This window comes from Dromaius novaehollandiae, chromosome 14 (assembly GCF_036370855.1).
Source record: "Dromaius novaehollandiae isolate bDroNov1 chromosome 14, bDroNov1.hap1, whole genome shotgun sequence".
Taxonomy (NCBI): domain Eukaryota; kingdom Metazoa; phylum Chordata; class Aves; order Casuariiformes; family Dromaiidae; genus Dromaius; species Dromaius novaehollandiae.
The window spans coordinates 13,210,710-13,235,156 of NC_088111.1; the positions used below are offsets into that span (position 1 = coordinate 13,210,710).

The 24,447-nt window shown below is 39.0% G+C and overlaps 2 protein-coding genes across 5 annotated transcripts in view; one reads left to right on the forward strand and one right to left on the reverse strand.

Annotated features, from left to right (window-relative positions):
* Positions 1-24,447, forward strand: part of LOC112981027 (uncharacterized) — a 110,899-nt gene that overhangs the window by 80,715 nt on the left and 5,737 nt on the right. For 2 of the 4 annotated variants that reach the window (XM_026096317.2, XM_064520388.1), the window contains 22 exons: positions 107-314; positions 2,251-2,417; positions 3,808-3,920; positions 5,003-5,084; positions 5,727-5,864; positions 6,631-6,793; positions 8,519-8,640; positions 10,091-10,231; positions 11,382-11,495; positions 11,893-12,021; positions 12,463-12,624; positions 13,660-13,824; positions 14,985-15,150; positions 16,171-16,355; positions 16,882-16,974; positions 17,461-17,665; positions 18,609-18,796; positions 19,665-19,762; positions 20,188-20,372; positions 21,263-21,465; positions 21,987-22,176; positions 22,842-22,951. In XM_026096317.2, the coding sequence (XP_025952102.2) occupies positions 107-314; positions 2,251-2,417; positions 3,808-3,920; positions 5,003-5,084; positions 5,727-5,864; positions 6,631-6,793; positions 8,519-8,640; positions 10,091-10,231; positions 11,382-11,495; positions 11,893-12,021; positions 12,463-12,624; positions 13,660-13,824; positions 14,985-15,150; positions 16,171-16,355; positions 16,882-16,974; positions 17,461-17,665; positions 18,609-18,796; positions 19,665-19,762; positions 20,188-20,372; positions 21,263-21,465; positions 21,987-22,176; positions 22,842-22,951 (3,327 nt within the window). Of the gene's footprint in view, positions 1-106; positions 315-2,250; positions 2,418-3,807; positions 3,921-5,002; positions 5,085-5,726; positions 5,865-6,630; positions 6,794-8,518; positions 8,641-10,090; positions 10,232-11,381; positions 11,496-11,892; positions 12,022-12,462; positions 12,625-13,659; positions 13,825-14,984; positions 15,151-16,170; positions 16,356-16,881; positions 16,975-17,460; positions 17,666-18,608; positions 18,797-19,664; positions 19,763-20,187; positions 20,373-21,262; positions 21,466-21,986; positions 22,177-22,841; positions 22,952-24,447 lie in introns of those variants that run through there. The other 2 variants (XM_064520390.1, XR_010391629.1) reach the window with 2 other exon arrangements.
* The window catches only part of RMI2 (RecQ mediated genome instability 2), a 31,877-nt gene continuing 12,564 nt past the window's right edge, over positions 5,135-24,447 (reverse strand). The window contains exon 3 of the mRNA XM_064520393.1: positions 5,135-11,429. The gene's annotated coding sequence lies outside the window, so the exon portion shown is untranslated. The remainder of the gene's footprint in view (positions 11,430-24,447) is intronic.

Sequence of the window (24,447 nt, forward strand, 5' to 3'; positions counted from 1 at the left end):
TAGAAAAAACTTTCACCTCCATTTGTCTTCTGTTTTAAAATTAAATGGTATTTAAATGATATTTCAATGATATTTCAAAGACATAAATCTGCATGTTCTGTTTTAGATAGATGTGTTTTTTCATGGAAGAAACACTACTCAAGAAAGACGTATGCGCATTGCAGCTGGAGAAACGTCAGTCACATACATAATAAACTCTTACTATGTTGATCACCAAATGGATATTTTTTGCCAAAGTGTACATAACAGCAAGACATTACAGGCATCTGGCTACCCTAAGGCAATCACTCTGATTCTGAGTTTACAGAAATTAGGTAGGTACCTGCTGTTCCTTTTGGAGTTCCTGTTATGTAATAGCTCTGTGAGGATGTTTCAGCTGTTCCTGTAACAGCTACAGACTGATTCACTGAGATTTGCTGGTAGAACCTAAAAAGGGATAATTTTTCATTGCAAACAAAACTGTCATTCTTAAACTTCATATGTTATTAATTAGGTTGCATCTTTTCTTTATTCCAGAAAAGATTTTATGTGGTACAACACCTAGTAAAACAGGTGATCCCCAGGATACTTAGCTGTGTGAACAAAGAAACTGTATAGTTCAGCATCACACAATGAAACTTGTTACAGAGCAAAAAAGTGTGAATCCCAGTGTAATTTTAAGTGGTTATTGAAAATAATTGTAAATAATTTTGCAGGAGTTAATGATGTGAAAGATGAGATCCTGCTTTTCTGTGTGTATGTGCACATTCTTTAAAACTAACTACATTTTCTCATACATTTGTCCGTTGTTTGGCAAATACTGACCAAGTGCTTAATGTGGTTCATGGCGTGCTTTGATTTGTATCATAAAAAAACACAGACAGCTCAAAATCCACAGTACTGTTTACCAGTGTGGTACCTCGAAAAGCTCCTGACAGACTATAAAAGAGTGGTAATTTATCAGTAGTATGATCTCCTGGTGAAGCTTAATAAGGAAGCCCCAGCAACAGGAATGGTGAAATGCTAGAAGCTGATGCTTTCTCAAAGGCTGTGGGCAGCAGAGCACGGATCTGACCTGTCAGTGGAGAGGCCAGGGCTTTATCTGGAGCATATGATACTGCTCTCCTGACACCGCGTGCCTGGTATCGGAGCAGGCTCTAAGTAGTCTAGTGTGAGGTGACCCTGCTTAGGATTCCTGCAAGTATTACTGATTTCAAGCCATGCCATGTTAGCCTAAGAATGCCTAAATAGTGTGAAAAGCTGATATGGGTATCTTAGGATGGTACCTGCATCAAAAGCAAAGACTTAATAAGAGTTTCTCATCAGCCGATATAGAGGCTCTCATTGCCTCTGTGCCACCCTATCACTATTAATGGCCTTTGTTGTTGGATCTGTGGATGGACGGACTGACCCATCCCGAATTAGCCAGTCTGTCCTCAGAACTTGCCCTGACATAGATCCTATCTGCATGTCCCTCAACTGCTGATTTCCATGGTGTCAAGTGCTTTCACTGCCCACATGGGAGTATATCCACACTGGAAAAGCTGCCATGTAATGGAAGAAACCAGAGAGCACCAAAGCTCAGACATTGCTGAGGTCAGCAGGCACTGAACCACCACTCATGTTGCTCGCACTCTCTCCTATCACCTGTTCTAAATAATCAAGTTTTAAGTGTCAGTTAATGTATACTGATTGTCTTTCAGGACAGCCACTGGAGTGGTCAGTGTATGACCACATACACACCCATAACTTTGCCTTCTCCCTAAAACTTTTTTGGGTTTCAGGTCCTTTGTCTTATTTTTATTTCTTACCAATCTGTATGTTCTCCTTTTTCAAATATGGAAAGTCGGTAGCAAAGTGGGTGAAGGAAGGCCATAAGTCATGTTGTTTGAGCGGTGCTAGTTGCTGTTGCTGGAACTGAGGGAGTCATTGGAGATTGAAAGAGGCTCAGAAACCTTCTTCAGAGGAAATGGCTGCAGCATGCTGAGTGTCTATCACAAAACATTACTGTCAAGAGCTGACTTGTCACTTAACAGTTATACATGAGTATAAATGCTCTTTTAACTCAGGGCTTGGTATATTCAAGGATATCCAAAAAGTCCTGAATTTTGCATCAACTCTTCAAACCACAGACTGCAACTCTGTCATCTTGAATGAGATTTTGGATTTCATTTTTGATTTTTGATTGAGGTTTTAGTTTTATGCAAGCAGTACTGAAATGCCTTATAAAAGACCCTGTCAAAATGGCACCATTTTGTCATTGCTGTTTAGAAAACAAAGCCAAGACTATCTGTGAAGTACAATATGATGACAAAGATATAACTGTGAATATGGATGTTGATACAGACTTTGAACTGTATGGTTCATTTGAATTCATGGCAGAGGTGAAGCATTCAATATCACTTCTCAGTCATCTGGGACTTCCCTTCTTCCTTAAGGTAACAAACCATAGATGTTTTGTTGTGCTTTGGTTATAGATGTCAGCCGAATTACAATACACGATAATTCTGTTAGGATCTCCAGTGAAATTACACCAGATTTATACAAGTGTAGATGAGAGGGGAATTGGCTTAGTGTATCTGAATCTTTAACTTAAGTATACAGCTAATGGTCTGTTTCCAAGCAAACTCAGGAGGTACCTGAAATCCCTGTTTTCTTATGGTTAATCATTTCAGGAAGGAGCTCATTTACTGTGAGTTCTGATGGTCATTTCCTGGCTGGTACAGGTTGCTAGTAAAGTAGAAAGGACTTTTGGTATAAAACAGCTTTCCTTCATGACTTGGTTAAACCATTTGTAAAATAGATGCCTAAACTTTTGCTTCATTGTCTCTCAATGCATACAGTTTAATAAACAGAAATAATTTGTATTCCCAAACTATCCAGTGGGGTCAACAAAGGCTATGCCTGTTCATCCCTTGGGAGAAGTATTAGTTGAAATGTCTCGTTCCTTCTTGGTGGGTAGTACGCAGAACAGCACATCCAAGTCATTTATTATCTTTTCTTGAAATAAGGGGATTTGTAGCTAGGATACAAGCATAAAGGTAGACTCTTCTGAAAATAAATATTAGATCACTATTAAACCTGCAAATTATGTGTCAGTGTTTGAAATGAATATTTAATGTCAGCATTTTATTAGAAAAAAATTGCATATAAGCCCTGCTTCTCCTACGTTAACCTTTGGTGAATGCCTTTTTATCCTCTAAACGTTCCAGTGAGAAAAGGAGACTAGAGATGTTAATTCTGTTAGTGCCTTACTCATGTGCAAGGTATGAATGTAATCATGGGGCTAAGACCACTGCTCCCACTGACTTAGACATCAACACATGTTGTGTTTACCAGAGTGGGAGAGGATGCTCACCCTCCTAGAGGGCTTGTTTAGCAGTTTCAGGGTAAAATCTGGTGAGCCAGCAGCTGTGGGAACGAGAAAATACCTTAGACTAGAAGATTTGTGGAGCTCAATCTGCTTTATCAAAAAGCAGAGGAAAGGTGATTTCAATACAGCATATGAAAGAGAAGAGAGGGTGTTAAATGGATCCTTAATTTAGTGGAGGAGACACTAGGGGCTCTAGACTTAAACCAGACAAGGGCACATTGAAAGTATGGCTAATGTTTGACAACAGCGTAAATGAGTAGCTATGGAAACACACAGAAAAAAAGAGGACATCCATTGATACCTTTGGATTAAGTCTAGAAGGCATGTAGAAAGCATGTCTGTCTGGAAGATAAACTTCATCAAGATGGTATTTTTCAGTCAGTCAAGTGATTAGGCTCAAGTTAGGTGAGATGCTGGGTAGAAGCTATGGCCTGTGATTTTTTTCCTCCCCACAGATGGCAATTCATGAAGTCCTGACTGAAAATGAAATTACAGGAGCTCTGGGGCTGACAAGTGAACAAAACACAAGCTTTTCCTTAACCATCAATAGGAAAAATGACCAGCAAGGGTAAGAGGGTCATTTTGGACATTGTAAAAATGTCATTAGGCTGCTGGGATTCAGTGGAGGAAGTTAATGTTTTCTTTGCCAAAGCACTGGTGAATCGGATAATAAATCCTTGATTAAGTGCACAGTCACATCACACAGTCTGTGTACTTCAGGAAATTTGTCAAGAGCTGCAAAAGCTTCCCCTCCTGCATCCAGCAGTTTTGGGCGTGCTTGTCTTTTTGCCTGCCTCCTCCACAGGACTGAGCCATGGGACAGTGAAAGGATCTGGAAAACTCAAGATCTGAGCCAGCCAAGTGCTTTAAAAAGTGCCTTAACTCCATACAGCTGTTTAAATCCTATTAAGTACTTTTAGCACAGTTGACCGTTGTGAAAATAATGGAGGCGTACTCAGATTCCAAATTGCTATCAGTATGGCTGTATCCACTGTACTAATTTTCCTGATTCTTTCTGTCTTCTGAAATTTTCGAGATTGTTTAAAGAAAGATGAATACTTTTCAATAACTCTTTACTTCAGAAGTGTTCAATAATGAATGTCTAAACAGAAGGATTCTGTATGGAGTATACACAAAATTGTAGGCTTTTGAAGGTGTTTAAGAGGTGTAGTGTTTTCAGACTTAGAGCCTTGAAAGGGTATTTTGGGGATATTTCATAAATAAGCTACAGCAAAAGATCATTGCACTGAAAAGTCAATTTTTGATAAAGTGTTTAATTATTGTAAATTCTAAATGTGGAAACCATTACAATGCTTGCAAAGTCATAGGTTCCAAAATACAAATCTTACTTTTAAAAACCTGAGGTGTTTACTATGATAGTCAAAGTAATTTCTGACCTAGTGGGCCACATGCTATCCCGGGAATGCATAGACAGGCTTTCCACTGGGGTCAGAGGTGGCGGTGCTGTTCAGTCTCCTTGGCCTTTGCCTATGGGCATCACAAAACCTGGGCTGGTTAAGTGGAAGGAACTGCCGTCTGTAACTCCAAAACCTGTGGTAGGCTTGGAGACTACTCAGCTGAACTTGAGCTGTCGGTGAGAGAGGAGTTTCTGAAATATTGTTGCACAAACAATATGTTTCTTCCCTTTAGTGAGGAGCTGACTATAAAAGCCTTCCAGAATCTTCCCTCCTTTCTACAGTACTTCCCCAGTGCAGCAGGACTTTCTTCCAAGGTAACTATGCGCAAGTTATTCATTGCGTACATCGCTACACATTAGCCTCACCTAATGCTGTAGGAGTTGAGCCGCATTATTTCTGGTACTAGCATTTCTGACCTTGGTGTTGCTGTTGAGGATGTTGATGCTTTCCAAAGTCGCTAGCATTCAGAAGCTACTGCAGGGGATTTGTTCTATTTGACTCTGCTTCTGTGCATCTACTTTAATAATGAGATGTATTAGACTCATTCCAGGGATGCGTTTAGTTATTCTAGCTACTAAGAGAAGAGAAATTGGGTGGAAGACAGTCCTGGATATTGGCTTTGTGCGGTAGAACAGTACACAAAAGCAAGGTTGGGCAAGGAAGATGAATGGGGTCATTTGTCAATCAAATGCAGCACACTGTTAGTCCTGCAATAAGTGCTCACATTACAAATGCATTTCTTATGCTTATTATTCAGTATAAGCTGTGTTGTGGCTGTGCCTACTACAATGTGAACATAAAGGAAAATGATAAATCAGATCTCTCTTAGGTCCTGAGAACCATAATATGATAAACTGTGCCAAAAATACTATAACAATAATTATGTTTTTTTCTTTTTCTCCCTTTTCTCTCTCTCTCTCTTTCTCTCATTTTTAATTAAATGGGAACTTCAAAAGGTAAATTATGATGCGAGTGAAGCAGAAGGCAAACTATTCCTCAAGATGGAAAAAAAAGATTTCAATTTTACAGCTAAGCTGAGTTTCACTGGGACTAGCTATACTAACATCATTGAAATGATGCACACAATACCTCAGGTTGGTAAAATCAGCTCAAATGGCAGAAGTCAAGCTGTGATTGTCCTGGTTCTAGAGGGTGGTATTCAGGATGCTGGCTGCCAAACCATGAAGGTCAAATCCAGCTCCAGCTCCAGCTGCCTGTTAGGTATTTTGCCCTTGATTTCTCTAGTAGCAGGAGCAAACTTTTTGAATGTTGATTAATTGGGTGTCCAACAACATTAACTGTTGCTTGATTGATATTTGTGTGCTCCTGTAGACAGAGCATTGTATACATAAATATGTAGGAAATAGAGGAAAATAGTGTATTAAAAACTGAGCTACTGCCAAATTGTATTATGCAGTTGCCACATTTCTCTTTATAAATAAGGAAGAAAAGAGGTAGCAATATCTATTATTGTTTGCATTATCTACTGGATTTATTCTTTAATGCTGCTGCTGTTGATGTAGTAAGGAGAATATTATAATATTATTCAGTGAGCTACAGAAGCAAAATACATAATAAGTGAAGCAAAATATTGTAAAGAGCATACTCTGCCTTCTGGGTTCCATTATGTGAGGAGATGACTTTCTGTAGAAATGAGGGCAAAGAGAAATGCATGGCTGTTTCTACAAAGGAGTGATTGCATGCTTCAGTTAGGTATCAGGTATCATTATATTAGACCTTTTATAAACACATTTCTATAGATGGAACCCTTAGGAGTGCACAGTACCAAAATTACACATTTAGGTTTAAAACTTTTCAGACAGCTTAGGATTTAATGTGTTTCCTTTCTTTTGTTTTCAGTTAAAAAGTCTTCCAAGGCAGCTCGTGTTCATGACAGTTTACCAAAAAAGTCATGGAACACGTATGCTGAGGCACACTGCTCTCTGGGATGGCAAAGAGGTAAAAGTAACAGGCACTTACACTGGATTCTTCCCAAAGTTGCCTGGAGGTCATAAAGTTAATGGTAGGTTTCTAAACTCTCTTGCAAATGTTGATAGCAGACTGTAAAATAAATGAAATCACATAAATCTGATTTTAAAATGCATATTCAAATGGTTTCAGTCCAGTCCTTATAAGATCTTATTTGCTTCAAATTCAGTGTGAACTTTGGCTGTTAGAAGTGCTATTTCTGCTTTGTGGATATGGAACGTAAAGCTTAAATAAGCTTTAATAATGTCAGGAAAAAGTTTGGCCAGATTGAAAAGTCATCAACAAATAAAAATGTCTATTCCCATTTTTCACTAAGTTGTATATGTGCTCGGTGTTAAATGAAACATTTGATTTTATATGTGCTTTTGAATATTTTAACTTTTTAATAAAGAGTAAAGGAAACTTAGGAACTTTTTCTGAATACATAAATACCATTTGTAAATACAGAAGAGAATTGAAGTATTGCAGCTACTTTTTCTAGCCTAGGAACGAGGATACTTAGCTGGGAGATCACTGACTTGGGTTCACATCTACATTAATCAGAGCAGTGATTTAAACTAGACATCCCAAAGTTATGAGCAAGTCTCGCTCTCTGTGTTCTGTCCTGCCAGTCCCATTTTGAATAAAATAGTTCCATAGTTCTGTGCCAGTGAATGTCTAGTTATTTTCACAAGCATAAACCGTGGTGGGAGAGATGGAAGACTCATAGTATGAGCGGTACAGCTTTGCAGTGCAGATCAGGGCCTTGGTTCTGCAATTTTACAATTTAAGGGTCCAGCTGGCAAGCACCCGTGCATCTTTGCTTCCTTCCAGGAGAAACCAAGGAACTGAGGAGGAGCTTTACAGGCTCTGTAGTCTCCCCACACTGTGAGGGTGAGGTATGCACGGTGGTTTACTAACTGGAAATGCTCCCAGGTCCACAAGTGTACGTGTAGTTTGAGGAATATTCAGCCTCAAATACCCAATAATCCAGTGGTTAGGGTAGTCCGCTGTGAAGCGGATACCTAAATGAAAATCTCTCCCCCAGCTGAGAGAAGGAAAGAGTTTCAAGCTAGGTGACCTACATCTCAGGTTCATGCTTTAATCACTGCACTGGAGGTATAAAGAAGCACATTCCACCCATAATGCCATTTTTTCTGAATATTGCCCTTTCGAATTTGGATAGTCAAAGTATTTCATTTTTGTTTCTTTTCCTGTTTTCCTTTTTTCTCCTGAATTTAATTTTAATTTTTGTTGTTTTGCTGTGTCAGCTGCTTGAGGCTTTTTTCAGAAACTGTAATAAATTCTGTTACCCTAGGAGCACTGGCGATGCTTGCTGCTGCCCTGAGGTTCTAAACCCTTATGCTGAGACTGTTATCTGAAAATAAAGAAAATAAGTGCACTTACTTTTTGAGAGTTGTAAACTATTCCTCTTCCAGTGTAAGGTCATCTAAGCGTCATAAAGAGGACTCTCCTGGCTATTCTTGCCGCGGGTTTCTTTAGATGTAGACATCGATCTTTTGATTATTGCATGTAAATAGTGACTTACTGGTAAATAGAGAACTCTTTTTTTCCCCCTGTATTTCTTCATCAGAAATCAGCACACTAAAGTCACTATGTGTGTTGGTGTGGTTGTGCATGTGTGTGAAAGCCAAGACAGATGTTCTCGCTCTCTGGGAACTGACTGTTGCCCTGCTCCTGGTGAGAGAGCAGGTCCTGTGCCTTTTTCTTTATCAGAAAATGAGTCACAGTCACACTTACATTCTTTTTTTCCTTCTAGTGGAGCTTTTCCATCCTCTCTCCATCCCTTTCCCTTGGCATGCCAGGCTTGACCTGTATGTGGAGCATTCGGCACAGAGTCACCAGGATGATCTAACTCTTGTTTGGAATGACAAGGACCAGGTAGGTATGGCAGCTCAGAGGAAATATATGTCAGGAGAATTATGGGAACTGCCAAGTAGTTGATTGTTTTTTTTCTTTTTTTATAAAGGCATTAAGCAAGTCAAGGAATTGAAGTAGGACACAAACTGTCCTGTATCTCGGATGTATAGGATATGATGACTATGAAAGATAACCAGCACATATCCTTGTTGGAAGTATTATTAATGCCATACTATTTTGCATACAGTAACCCCACATGCTGCTGCATAACCAAAGGCAATTAAATACATATGGTTCAAAGCACTGAATTACGGACATTCCCAACCCTGTGAAAGGCTCTAGAACAGCATTTGAGAGTAGATGGAAAGAACAGCATAAAGTCATGTTTAAAACAGACTGGGAAAAAGAAATAAAATCTAAGACAAAGGAGGAAGTTCTAAGGAATTCATAGCAGGATTTTGAATTACATGCACTGACACTACTGTGCAGCTGCCAAGGATGAAGAACTTACCTCTTGCATGGATACATGCTGTGTGCACCAACATGCAAGAGTGACACATACACATGCTTGGCATTTTCAACATTGTTGCACTACTGATTTAATCAAAGTTCTTTCGTCTTTCATTTTTTCCTTCTTTATCAGTGAGAATGACACCTTTGCACAAAACTGATGTAACAGAAACTTTTTTTCTTTTTTTAGAAGTAAGCAAGCATTATTATTTTAAAATATAAATAAAAATGCAGCTAGACTTAGGAAAACTTTGATTTAAATGATTTACAAATGTGGTCAAACTGGGGAGCTCACTGACTTACAACAAATGGTGCCTACTTTAAATATATGTCTGAAATACAGGAGTACGAAGGCTCTAAACAGCACCCTGGTGAAATTACATTTTCTGAATAAAAGGAAAGGTAATCCGTAAAGTGTATTATCATAGAGAAGCATAAATTGATCTGCAAAAGGAATCCAAATTCCTTAAACACTGTTTACAAAGTGCCAAAATTCCAAATTTGACTTTAGAAGTAGTAAACATAACTATTTACATTAAAATGCAGTCATTTTCAAGTGGCATATGATACCTCCCAGCAACATTACAGAATTTAGTTCCTGATTCTGCAAATGTTTATTCTTGTACTTAAACTTTACATGCTTTGACGAAGCACTTCACAGCTGTAGAGCTCCTGAAAGTGCCTAAAGATGGGAGCAAAGTTAAGCCTCATGAAACTGAATCATGGCTCATAATCCTAGTAAAAGATAGATGATAGTTTTGCTTCAAGCTGTAGCCATGTAGGAAATTCAGGTAGCAAGAATGTCCTTAGTTGAACATTAATTTGTCTAGCCTCTTTAAGAAATTACTTCATTAAGCACATTTTTCATTTGAGGAAAAGATACAGAAAAATCTTGCTGCGTGTCAATGTCAGTATGTGAGGGGTTTCTCATGTTACTCTTGCATCCATTGATACTGATCAGGTATCAGCATCATCATCGCTGAAGTTTGGAAGCGCGCATACGAGCTGCAGAGCTGCTCTTGCCCACCCATTTAATTTCACTCTGAGACAACTAGAGGTCAATTCCCTGTCAGAGAGAAGAGGCAGAAAGTACAACCAGCAGGTGAGATAAGAAAGGGCGCAAAATACAAACCTGTGATACTATATTTACTGCTAGTATACCTTTCATCCCAAAGAACTACAGAACCGGGCATCATCTGAAAAATCTAAAGAACACCAAGTGCTGCTATTTCCTGGTGTCCAAAGCACCAGCATTCTTTCCTTTTCCAAGCATACGCACATGCTTTTCTCAAGCATAACTCTACATAACTGTTGTTAGCTGATGACATCAGTTTTGTACTTTTAGCACTGACCCACTTTGGATGGTAAGAAGCCAGAAGTGCACAGGTATCTACCCAGCAATTAAAATGAGGACAGTACTGTCCACAAAGTGATGAACAAACTCCTCTTCTACAAAAAGTGCCAGAAATTCTTTGATACTCATATAAAGCAAAACTAAATTTTAGGACTTCATTGAAATTTGCAACACAAATGGGAAAATATTGTGTGAAACCAGGAAGGCTTTAAAATACAATTGTCAGGTGTGCTTGCAAAGCATGTATGGGAAAAAAGGAAAAAGAACTACATAAATTAGCCTTCAAAATCAAAGAATATAGAGTATTTTCTGTCTGAAAATTGTATATGTAATGCAGCATTTGCATTGCTGGGACAAGGTACTTGCATGTTAATCCATGTTTTATTAATTATATGTTAATCAACTGAGGCTGAAGACTTTCTGCCCAATAATAAGCTGCACAAATTATGCAGTGTTGTGTTTGCTTGTCTGTAGTCTCTCTTTGGTACTCATAGTGGTGCCTCACAGTGTTCTCCGATCGTTTTCACTGAAAAGCAAATATGCCTCCTGCGTCATATTCAGAGAGGTAAATTCTCCTGTTCTGTCAGTAACTGTAACACTAATCAACTGGTGTCATTAATTGCTGTGGACTGTAGACCCAGTGCACCTTCCAGAGAAGGTAATGGAAAGACTGCTGCTTCCCGAGTTCTAGAAGTGCAGTTTCTATGTGGATTTGTGTCAGGTGGTTGAGCTTGCAGGCCATACAGAGTTTAATGAAGCATTAACACTTCTCTGGAGCACTTCTAACTATTTCTTTTTTTCCCCACTGTATAAAGTTCATTCTGCTAGTGCATTCTGCAGGCTCTTCTGCTATTTCTAGGCCTGTTTCACTGGAGAAATACATCTCTTCTGGTTTTAGGTGCAGCTCATGTGGAATGGCGGGCAGCCAGCTGACGTCAGAGTGACCCTAGAAGATAAATCAGAGACGAATATCACTGCCTGGGATGCTTGTATGACGCTCTCGTCAGGTCAGGTATGAGTCTAGGAGTCTAAGAAGGGTTGGGTGTAGCAAACTTTCTGTCCCTCAGTCTCACAGATTGGAAATGTTTTCCATCTGTTACCATAGGAAAACCTTTTACTTGGCAACTTGTTTTTTCCTGTCTTGGAGGAAGAAAAATAAAACCTCTGAAGAATTCTGCTTCATGTTGCCAGATATATTTGCATTTAGGATGCAGTTTCCCCAAGGACAGAATCATCAATCTCTTAAGTTTCTCTGCAGAGACTGACACAGCCTTTTAGAGACTTTCAGTGGTTCTCACAGGGATGTATTTTTGCTCAGAAACATACTCCTCTAAAAATGTTGTTCATACGGAACAAATTTTTTAGAAAACTATTAATATGCATGTCCTTTTTTTCCCACCCTCTTCCAGCTGCAGAGAGTATTAAGTATGGGACACTTCAATGCATGTGGGTCTCTAGAGCAAACAGCAGTATTTTTTAATGAATATCTAGATCTGAACTGGGATGACAAAAAATTCAAACACAATTTGACTTACAAGGTAAGAGAAGACTGCTGTATCTGCTAATCACCCTGTTTTTTTACAGAAGCTCTTCTTGATGTGAAATGTTTTTTTAAATGTAATTTTGAATGGATTCTAAGAAACCTTCTGTAAAGCACCTTCTTTTATGAAATACCACTATGCCATTTTGCAGAGGATCACCTCTTACGTATTTCTCTTTGCATAGGAAGAAAGCTAAATGTAGAATAATTAAGAATAAATTAGTTGTTATGAAGTAGAGACCTCATTTTTGCCTTAAATCTGCAAGACTGTTGAGGTGATTCTGCAAAGTGGGGCCAAGTAACAGTTGCCAAGTAGAAATATTTTTAAACCCTGAAGCTACAGGAGACAAGATGAAGTTGAGAACTGGGGGAGGGGGCAGGGAGGAGTGTCTATGGTTCTGCTGTCTTATTTAAACTTTATTTTCTTGGCATATTGCAGAGAGATAGATTCTTGTATCCTGACAAATTTCAGTTAGAAGCCACTTTGGAAAACATTTTCCTGACTTCGTGCACTAAACAGAGTATTCTGGGTAAAATAGAAACAAACTACTCATCCTGGCTGGACTATTATATTAACTTCGGATTCTGCGATCTCCCAACTGTAAGTCTCTCAGGAACATACTGAATCTACTTTAAATTTAGTTTAATTATTTGTTTGGAGACTGAGTTTTCCTCAGCTGCAACTTTTCACAAGAATTGCCATTCTTCTCTGACTTAACAAACCATAAATAAACAATGTCTTTCAATGGACTGGAGGAGAAAGGTCGTGTTTGACACTGTACTGTTACATCTTTTTCTATAGGCCTTGTTAGGGTTCTGAACATTCCCACTTCCTCCATGTTCTTTCTTTTTTACTCCTCTCTCAAAGGTCTTTTAATTCCATGTTTCTGGAGAATACCAAAACAGTCTCCTGGGTGATCAGAAGGGAAACTAGAGGGGAATAAAAGTGCTTTCCTTCCCCTGTAGGTAAAAGTTGATTCTTTTTTTGCCTGCTCCGCTGATAGTCATGGACTTTCGAACCTTAGTGTAACCCTATAGTTGTCATTTATTTTTAGATTACACACACAAACTGAAGACCCTTCCATGAGCTTCCTTACGTGCACATTTTGACCTGAAAGTTTAATGTAGATATTCACAGCAACCATAAAACTTTGAACCGGTAACCAACATGGTCTCATTCCAGTTCCCAGTGACTAAAACACATCTCAGTTGGCTGTCTTGTTTACTGTCAGAGCAGGTTGGGCCCCATTAGTAATGGGAAACAGCAACCAAGTTCTGATGCTAATGAAAATTTTCTCTAAGGTCAGGGTATGTTAGTTCCTGTGTTTAATGGGAAAAATGTATATTCATGTCACTTTAAAATCAGGCGCCTCTGCATTCCTCAAATCCTTTTGTTCAAAAGCATGCATTAATATGCCAGCTAACGTAGCTGAGAAGCATAAGGAAAAATTAAATTGACTTGTCTTAATAGAATACAGTTATAGGTCAGCTGTTCATTTTGTCTTAGGCTGTAGTCACTGAACGTACCGTGTTAAACAGCAGAGAGCGCCAACAACCTTATAGAATCTCTTACTGTTTTGTCCAGAGCTTGTTTCTGTGGAAGAATTAAGCTTTAGCATCCTTTTTTCATACTTAGGTAATTGCTTTCTCTGGAAAACATCAGCTCAACAAAGGAGATACTATTTTGCAATCAGAGAGCAGATTCCACCTTGCTGATCATGGAAGAGAAGATGGGTTGATTGGAGTATCCTTAAAAAATAAGAGCACAGCTGATATGAAGAACTATTATGTGGAGATTGAAGTGAGTCTTTTTTACTTTACTAGCTTTTTTTTTTCTTTTAAAGGCATACTGCCATCTAGTCTTCAAACTGATCAGGTGCAGCCAGTGACTTATAAAACAGAAGGAAAGTACAGGCTACATAAGGAAGTATTTCTGATTTCGTTTTTACAGTAACAGTAAGTCATTGTACATGCAGTATGATCAAGATAGAAAGGAAGGCACCAACACTACTTATCTGCAGAATTCAGTGACAAATAAAGTAAGTGTATGTCAACGGGAGTACACGCAGTTTTTCAGAGGCTCTGTTATTGTAGCTCACCTTCTTCAGCATGACTGGTGAGGCATGTAAAGGCACCATAGCAAAAATAAGGGGAAATAAAATAGGAGATTCAAAGAAAGTATTGTTTACCAGAAGAAAGAACTGGCCATTCTGAGAAGGGCACAGAACAGCTGCTACGATGAACATACTGAGGCAAACCTCTCCCTTTTTCTTTCTGTCCTTTTATTTTGCCTTTGTTCTTAATTTCCTGTGAAATGAATAAGGTAGAGAAGCTGATGGTGGCAATGAGTGGGATGGAAAAGTGATGTGATCAGTGCTGTCCAAACTCAATGAGAAGGAATGTGGGTAGTCAGTCATAATTAGGTGAGACAGTAGACTGTCCCTTTAAAAAAAAAAAAGATGATGAAGATTTAAACAGTTATTCCAAAGAATTACAGGATGAGACAAATACTGGATTTTTTCCCCCTCTCTCCTTAAAAGGAAGGGAGATCAAAGAAATATGAGCTGCTTTACCTGGGCTTTCTGTGTTTCTTTGGATTCTTGTATTTCTTTGTATTTCTTCTCTTTTTGGAATGAATGGCACACATTAATGGCTTCCTAGGGAATTGGCTGTTAGAGTATGTTTCTTTCACTGCTACTATTAAAAGACTGTTCACAAGCCTGGCTGTTTCTGAGATTCCCTTGTGCTATCTAGTCATTCAGCTCTTGAGCCAGTCATGCTACTGCTCATGCCTCTCTCAATAGTGTAACTCCTGTACAGAGCACAAGTGCTAGAAAACATCTCCTTCACCCACTTATCCTTCTGTAGGAGGCACTGATGTTTCTGGCATCATCTCTGAATATGGCTTCACTTATTCTGTGTGTGGCTTTGAATAAATGTGTTTTTCCTTTATGGCTGCAGTTAAAAGCCTTTGAAGATGTTTGGCTAGGCCTGACAGGAACTACTTCTTCCTCAGCTGTTCAGAGCCAAATCCTGGTGGAGGGGATTATTGATCAGAAAGAGAAAGTAAAAGTAGCTGCTTCTAAAGGAAAGGAATGTCTTCAGTACTACATGGGGTATTTGAAAGGTATGTACCTTCAGAGCTCTCATTGGTATGAAGAGGCAGGAGGAGAGGCTGCGTGAGAAAAGACACTCTGTAGTGCCAAGGTAGCTCAATTTCATGGCAATTCAAGCTGTGGACTTTTGGATGATGCTAGCAGTGAATCTGAAGTTTGAAACTTGTTACAAAGGTAAGACTTTTGGTAGAGACTTTTGTATGACTACTGGCCAGGCAAGGATTATAATAGATGGTGATCAGAGATGGGATTCATGTCACTTAGATTTAGCCATCTTAAAGTTGGGGAAGTGAAACCTGCTCCTACAAGTGCTTCTACCTGTTGACTACATGAGATTTATGTGCAAACCATACAGATTTGGTGGTATGACAGTTGTCTCAAACTCATTTTGGTAGTGATCTCAGTACTAGGTTCAGTTATGGATTTGCCATTTCATTTCTGCCTTTGAACCCCACTTCTGGAGTGGAATTTCTCTCAGGCTCATGTCCTTACTTGTAAGTGTTGTGATCTGTATGACATTAAGACTTAGTTTGTGAACTGCTGAAGTCAGAAGGTTGTAGGAATGATTTGACTCAGATTCTGTGGACACTTCTCCAGCCATTTCAGCTTATGCTCATTAGTCTTCAGTTCTTGAATAGGAATGACTATGATGGGTGAGTGAGTGACTAACACTTGCTTTCATTTATGGTCTAAACAATTTTGAAACGTAAGCAACTAAGAGCAGTGGAACACTAAAGTTGAAAAAAAGCCTGCCAATCATGCAGCTTAGAGAATTATTTTGCCTTCTATTAATTCACTGTTTTCTGTGCAGTAGGAAATCTGTATTTCTAAAGCATTTGCAAGCCACACGGAGCAAATCAAATAAAAAAACTGATCTGATTTTCTCTGATTTATCTCCTCTTGTTTTTCTCTACAAATACATAACTCTCACAGACACTGACTGAACACCTAAGTAATTAAAAAAAATGGCTTTCAAGCAATGTCCGTTGGTGGTGTTCCTGTAAATGAAGATCTCTTTTTCACTCCCCAAGGGGATTTGGAGAAAGGAATGGAAGTCAGTGCTTGTACCGATGGGCAACAGATGGCTACTGTTAATACCTATCTCAACATTAATGGTGAAAGGCAAGAAAAAATGGGACAACTGACCCTAACAGCTGTTAATGAAAGCTTGAGTTTCTTGGCTCATGGATGTGGGGATCCAGTTCTTAAGGCTGAGGTGAGACCCTTCAGTGGCAGTTAATTACAGTGTGATTTTTCCAGAATATTATTTTTTACTCTTTTCATGGAGCACCTTCCAGACAGATTTCATTTGTGAGTTTTGGTGAATAACCAAGCAAATAGGAGGATTTTGCAATTCTCAATAAGATTATCTTTTGCTTTGGTATGAAAAGATACTATGATGAGAATTAAAAAGTTCAGCCACACCTAGAAAGGTGAGAAAATATGGGACCCTCTTCTAAAGTTTGTTGGTTACAAAGCTGGGATTAGAAGTCTGGAATGTGCTTTTACTTCTAATAGGGTTCCACAGACCCACTGCCTGGAGGAGGGTTTTCAGTCTTTCATCCTTAGACTCTCTTGTTCCCATTTCTAACCAAGGAATGATGCGAAGGTCATTTCCCCCCAGAAATGCGAGGCCTCCAGGGATCTTTGCCGGCATTTAAGCTAGTACAGACTCAGTGTTTTGGACCTAGCACAAGCAATTCTAAATCATAAAATCCAGATTTTTGTTCATCTTTTTACAGTACAAACTTAATGAAATTGGGAGTCTTCTAAAAGCCAAACTGGTGGAAAAGATGAAGAAGTTTGATGGATACATTTGGAGACTCAGAAGATCAGTAAGTAATTAGCAGTCTGCTGTCAACATCTTAGAAAAGTAGTGTGGCATCACACATGCTGCCTTACAGCATCTGTGAAAGCACCATGAGATGCTCATCCAGTGTTAAATAAGAATCATTTATGTTTTATGCAGTTGTCTAGTTTACTCAGACATTTAAATGATTAATCCTTTGTTCACCTGCAATTCATGTACAGACAAAAATCTGGCCAAACCCTGAGATGTTTGGGATTACCTTGGAATGGTGGGAACTCTGCTCTTAAAGACTTGACGTTATCAAACCTACCTTTGTTCCTAATAAACCTGATAGTGCTCAGTATCAATTTAGCAAGAAAAGAGCAAGGAATAATGGGACTGTTTTGAGGTCTACAGTAAAAACATGGCATCTTCGGAGATCTAATCAAAATCAGGGGAAAAACATACCGCAAAGATCTGTTTGCAATTGCTACGTATTTTGACAATTCTTCTTGTTTGGGAACCACTGTAGATGCAGCAAGTTGATTTCCTGTCTGAAGCAGCTGGCTGGCCTTCGATAGCCTTGCAAGAAGCAGCAAGATTCCTCCACAGTGTGGGTAGAGCTGTCGCCCAGGTGTGGAAGCAGAGTGGAATCAGGCAGATACTGAGAAGCAAGCTCCCACTTTACCTGGATAAAATTCAAGACATTGTCCAGCAAATGCAGAATGAATTGCAAAGTAAGCAAAATCCATCTAAACCAAGGCGAATGACTGCACAGGACAGTGTCATGCAGGGGAAACCAAACTGAGTATAAAAGATGCTGAACAACATAAATGTTTCTATTTTGATCTAGCAAAAAGTGCTGATCTAAACTCTTAGCTCTTACTACTTACAAAGGGGGAACTTTGATGCAGTGAGCCTCTAATTAACCTCAGTGTGACTACCCTTCTAATGAAATAATTGAGGGGACGAGTCTGGGCTCCATCAGATGAGAACAGAGCCCTGATTCCTATGCTGAAGCATTTCTGCTAACAGTTGCCTTGTGAGCATTTCTTTCCAGAGGGGTGTTCAGAGCCATCCTTGAGTTTTGACTGTTTCTGCTAATCAGATTTCACACACTCTGTTATAGTGTTTCCCAGTCTATCCCGCTGGCCATTAATTCACCACTCAGATGGACTATAGTCCCTACTGAAACCATTTAGAAATACAGTTGGCTATAATGAGGAATTACCTTCCATTCTCACAGCAAGAGTAAAACCTCAGTTTGCATCACAGATCACAACTAGATTCTTGCCAAAAGTGAGATTTAGTTGTTTGACTGTGTTTGAAATTAGTTGTGACCAAACTGTCCCCTTATTCCTTGGTCAGGTTCAGGCTGGGTTGTGCAGCTCCAGTGGTGGCATATTACAAAGCATTCCTTGCATTTATTTCAGAAAGCAGCACTGTACGTATAGTAGATGGCATGTGAGTGGATCAGAACTATAGCTAAATGCCTGTTTCATTTTTTTCCATAACACTGTGTCCAAAGGCACAGCTGTGAAACGTGCCTAGCTTCCACAAAGAGAAAGCTTCTGTCCTTCAGCCGTGCTGTAAACTGTGGGGAAAAAATGACCTCTGCTATCCCTTTGTAACATATTATCTAAAGTTTTTCTTTTTCTAATGAAATGTGTTTTGCCTCAGAGCCATTAGCAACTTTGAAGGACGCCTACTACGATGTAACCTTGAAGCCACTGGATGAGGTTTGGCATGAGAAAACAGAAGAATACATGAAGAAAGTCCAGGCTTTTGTGCCCAGGATTGTGAAAGATGTTTGGCTAATGGAACCAATCCAGTTGGCAATACGGGTTGTGAAAAGAGGCCTGGATATGGTTGGTACACATCATGTCTTCATTTTTAATGGTTTAAAGGAAAAGGCCTACAAATTCAAGTCGCAGCTGTGAACTATATATAGATAGATAGATCTATAGATAGATCTAGCTAGAGAAATGGATAGAAACCTTTATTAAGGTTTCACACCACATGCGTTGTTTTACCCTGTGTACTTTGACAGGAGTTAATGCTACTAGCTTCCTTTCCTTTTTTTTCCAGGACCATTCATGAGGGCTTTTAATTCAAGGCTTTGTCTAGTTTGTGTAGCTATACAGAGCCAAATACTCTCATATGCTCTCAAGTAAAACACAAATTGGCACAAAAATACTTAACAGTAATTCTTTAAATGAAAATGAATCTTTCCACATAAAAGATACGTACACAGTAAATATATTGCTCTTGAAAAATTTGACCTGCTTTGACAGCAGTACTTTTCCAGCTAGAGAAGGAGTTGCTTTGCTAGTTCTGATTGAAATCACAACAGCAGTGACCATTCACATAGTTTCTCCTTTTCTTCCACAGAGAGGAGCTTAAATGATTTATCATGACACTAATTTATATTGACACAGATCTCAATCCTTTGCAAGCTAGTGCAGTACATTAACTCAGTGAAGTATTGGTACACTTTAGTGTTATTTTAGGAAGGCTGTATTTCTGTGCACTATTTGGTGCTGTGGTGACTAATGTCTGTTCCCTGGATGGTAACCCCTAAATGACAAGATGCTACCTGTCAGGCAACTGTCAAATGCAAGGGAGGCTAAAATGTTGTTTTTGAATGTTGCGTTAAAACTCGCTGTCAAGTATGAACCCTGCTCTAAAGTCCTATAAGAGTCAGTTTTGTAATCTGCTTTTCTTGCCATCCAACAGACAACACATCAGATGCTGAGGTGGGCAGAAGCCACATTTTCTAGAGCTGTGAGCAAGATACGGAAGCCTTTATTCAATCTTTACCGTTTTTCAGCCAGGTAATTTTTTTTTTTTTTTGAGGAACTCTGCTGCTGTGCAGTGTTCTAAATGGATATGTGTGTATTTTTATTCTTCACATCAGTGTATATGCTCAGGGTTCCTGACAGCAGCCATTTGTTGCTTTTGGCACACAGCATTCGTGCTGTAATGTTCATTTTGGTAAGCTACCAGGATAGCTTGCATTTCAAAAGTAGATATTCAGCAGCAAACAGAGTAACACTAACTGTAATAACATGGCATTACATGGCATACTTCTTTGCAGATCTTTTTGCACATCTTAGCCATGGTACATCTTTATTTTGCAGCTCTAACCAGACTGCAGTTCTGGTGAATATTTCACTTCCACATTTCTAATAATATAGCAACTGTATTGTGAATCAGTTTAGTAGATAAGGACACGTGCTGTTTTGTTTGTATTCTATAGGAACTGTTCAGTGGCAGTAAAACTGCCAGTAATTCCTAAAGCAGACCACTCTCTGGACCTGGCAAATATTACTAACTATCTCATTGAAGAAAAGCTAATGAGACCTCTCAAAGACCTCTACAACATCAACATAGTTGCAGAGTATTATAGATTCAAACGGAGGATGATGGAGAGTCCCTTTGAACGTAAGCCCTTTCAGAGTGTTGTTTTGTAGCTGGGTCTATTCCCACTTAGTTCTGAATTCCATGATCTGATCTGACATAGTAGTTTACATAAAGATCGTTGCTAATTAATCATGTCTGTAAGCTTCATGTCTAGTATTTCCTATAGTATTTCAATGCCAGTTATACTTTTTGGCTCACTGAACATCTGAGTTTTGCAGTGGAGGTGCTGTCCCACTTTTAAATTGGTGAAATTACTGCTGTTGATCAGGGGGAGGAAGCTTAGCCCTTCAGAGACTGTATTACCTGAAAAGCACTGCTAATGCTAAAAGAGTGCGCTACCAGTCCCAGCTGTCACTTGTAGATAATGGATCTTCCAGAAAGAGACATTTTTGATGGCTTCCTTCCAGTAAGGAGAAACAATGGAGGGCACCGAAAGTAGTTCCTAGTGACCAAATATTCCAAGTATATCTGCAGTGCTCTTGGAGTGTGACTATGTGCGATTATCTGGTTTGACAAGGTATTTTTTTGACTCGCTTAATACTCATACTGTTTTCTGAATAGGAATGTATAATGTGTGTTTGGGGGCAGGGGTGAACAGTATCAAGTAGCGTGACTGTAAATCAAGAAGAGCTTTGAATCCTAACTTGTATTTCCCAAAGTTTTAGGATACTCAGGCTGATCTAAAATGGAAAAGAAACTACTGGATTATTCCCTTTCTGGAGGAATTTCTGTTGCAGAGCCACTTGTAACAAACTTAAAATGTACTAATAGCTTGGAAAATTATTTTAGGAATAAGCCAGTCACAGTAAGCCATTTATGAATAAGCCATATTACAGTAAGCAAGTAGCAGCATAACACTTCCTGCTCAGTGGTTAATTCACTGATGTTTCCCTTGAAATATCTTTATCTAGATCACGCTGTGTTAATGGGGAACAAGCATCTTGTGACTTTTGATGGAAGAATTTATGATTTGGCATCAAAGTGCAGTGTGCTTCTTGCCAAGGATTTTGTTCACAATACTTTCACTGTAATACTAAACCAGGAAATTAATGAGTCAAGATCACTATATGTGGAGATGAACCAGACTGTGATCAATATCTACCCAAGACTGAAGGTAAGAGGGGACAGTCCTTCTGACAGTTCTTCTCTTCCAGACCAGAAATTCTCTTTGCCAAAAAAAAAGCATTCTTCAAGATATTAATACTCCAAACATAGATCAGAACAGCTCACAGAAGTGCTAGAAAGTAACCAGTTTTTAATAAGCCTTTGTAATACATCATGAAATAACTCCCCAAAACAAAAAATCGTAACTCAAGGGCTGCCGCTTTTCTCTCTACTTCCTCAAAATAAGAGAAGTTCAATGAAACTTTCAGCTTTCCTCTTACATGGTCCAAGAGAATGGCAGTAGCAAAACTATGGTGAATAAACTGGACCCATAACAACAGTAGATCTGGGAGGCTTTGTGCTTTTCTGCTGTCTCAGGAGTATCCCACAACCCCATTCTCAATTCCCTAACTCTGGGATGGGCAAAATTGCCACCAGCCAACCTACACTGAGCTAGCTCATAACCAGAAATAGTAACTTTCACTGTGGCATACTTGAAATATTTGAAATTGCATTTTCATTTTAAAACAGATATCCAAGATGTATAACTTCTCCTTTATGGAACAGAACTGCCAAGGAATGGATCGATCTCTTGAAAAGAATACCACTGATTCAAGGAGAGAAACCAACAAAATAGAAATGTCTGATCAGAACGGAGTTTCCATCTCCTGTGACTTTCAGTATGATCTTTGTACTGTCACTCTGGCTGGATGGCACCATGGTGAGTATCAGTCATGCAACTTTGCCAGCTGGTGTTTGTTTATTCTGTGCCTCTGAATTCTCATCAGCCCTAGTTCTAGTGTGGGGGTTGTCCCTCACTTTTTTCCCCACCTTTGTTTATACAAATCTGGGAAATGACACCAGGCATTCCCCGTTATTGTCAAACAGCACAGTTACACAGCAGTCCCATAAGAGCAGCAAGTGTTTACCTAGATTGTTATAGTTTCAACGCAATAAAGAAGCTGGAACTAGAGAGCAGATATAATACAGTCAGCTCAAACCTGTCTGAGAATCACTGCTCTATAGTAGATTTACCTTGTCAAACCTATAATGACATAAAAGAGGGAGGCCTAAAAGCTTGAAGTTTTTTGGTACACTTGGAACATACTACTATCTGCGTGCCCCAGACTGTTCTAAGGCTCATACCACTAAGTCTAGCAGAGAATATGTATTTGTTTATCTCATCAGAAGACATAAATGAACAACCAACAACTGCCAATGCAGTTTTAGAAAAATCCAGAACGTATGCCTGGGCATAGTTTCCCTGTTCTGCATTACAATTGAGCTCTACTACATGGGATAATCAGAGTCCAGAGACAGCATCTAAAATTTCCCTGTGTCTAACTGTGACCACTCCTACCTTACTCCATTTTAATTTCATTCCAGGTATTTCAGCTGGGCTTTTTGGTACCAATGATAATGAAGCAGGGAATGAATGGATACTTCCTAATCATTCCTTCACTGACAGTGTGCAAGAATTCACACAGAGCTGGCAGGTAACAAGCTGAAAGGCTTCCTTCTATGCAGGTTATCTGTGGTGCTGGAGCACAAAGGGCAACATGAGACATACTGTTTTGGCTTACCTAAATGAACTAAAGCTAGATATTACATACTCTATATACTTTGTTTTCCTGTGCTTATTTAGGGAAAAAGTTGTACATATTTTCTAAAAACAAAACAAGAATAATTCCCTTGGGGTAGGTAGTAAGGATTTTTGGCCTAAGTGGTAAGCTTAGAAACAACACAGGTGGTGTTTCTGCTATTAGGAGAAACTGATGGTGGAACCAAGCATCTTTGACAAATTCCTACTAAAAACACCCCTCTTTCTGGAATGCGGAAGCATGTGTAGCTTTAAGTCCTGGACAAGTCCTCATGTCTATCCACCAGGCCATACTTTGTTGCACAATTGCTCTCAAGCTATCTTCAGAGCTGTTTGTTGTAGCTGGGTCTGCTGAGCCTCTTAATCAACTTTTTTGGTCTTTCTGCTTTTCATCCACACATTCTGTTCTCCATCCACACACCATTGAGCGCTAAGATTTTTTGGAGGGTTAGCTGCAACTGATTTGGTTATTAGCTTGCATAAAAGGACTTCTTACAGCTATCTTAAATAAACAGTAATGTTATATACCTCTTTGCTTCAAAGAGACTTAACCTTAATTCATGGAAATCATCAACCAGAGTAAGATAATCTAAACACAAAAATGTGCACATGCACACAGCAGTTTGTGAATACAACTGACCAAGATCAAAATTTAGCCTCACTGTGCACTCAAGCTGTGTTGATAAGTATTTATTCCTCTAAATCCCTTGAATCATAATTTGAGAATCTACTACAAAAAAAGAAACCAACATCTTATCACCACTAAGATTTTGTGACTCTATCTTCTCTTACCCGAAGGCATCCCAGTTCTGGGCACAGAAGTGCTGCTATTTTTCAGCTTTATTTCAGTACTTTACCTAAAAAAGATGATAGCTTCAAGTTTCTTGTACTCTTCCTTGCTGTTGGAGAGTTACATCTGGTAATTTTGAAGATTATGTTTCTGTGAATGATGGGATGGGATCATGATGTTACTGACTGCTGGGGTAGTTCTCTTAATTGCTACAAATATTAACTTCTAATATATCACTACCTTCTTTCATTCTCTCTAGTGGTACAATGCAACCACCTAATGCAAAAGTACCTGGAGAAGTTGAACTAGAAATAATAATCAATTAAAAGCAATACATAAGAAACTCACTATCATAAACAAGATGAGGAGGCATGGGTGACCACCTTTAAGTGGCTGATGTCATAACGGCTGTGCTTCCACTATTGATTGGTACATTTTACTGTATGCCACACAGCATCTTTGCAGTGCCGTACACTGCCAAGAAGAATTTATAGATGACTCTAGTTGAACTCTGTGCTGCTCGCAGCCATATCCCGTTCAGAAAAAAAATATTAAGAAGATTGACTTGCTGATAATGTATCATTGTCATACATCATTAAAGT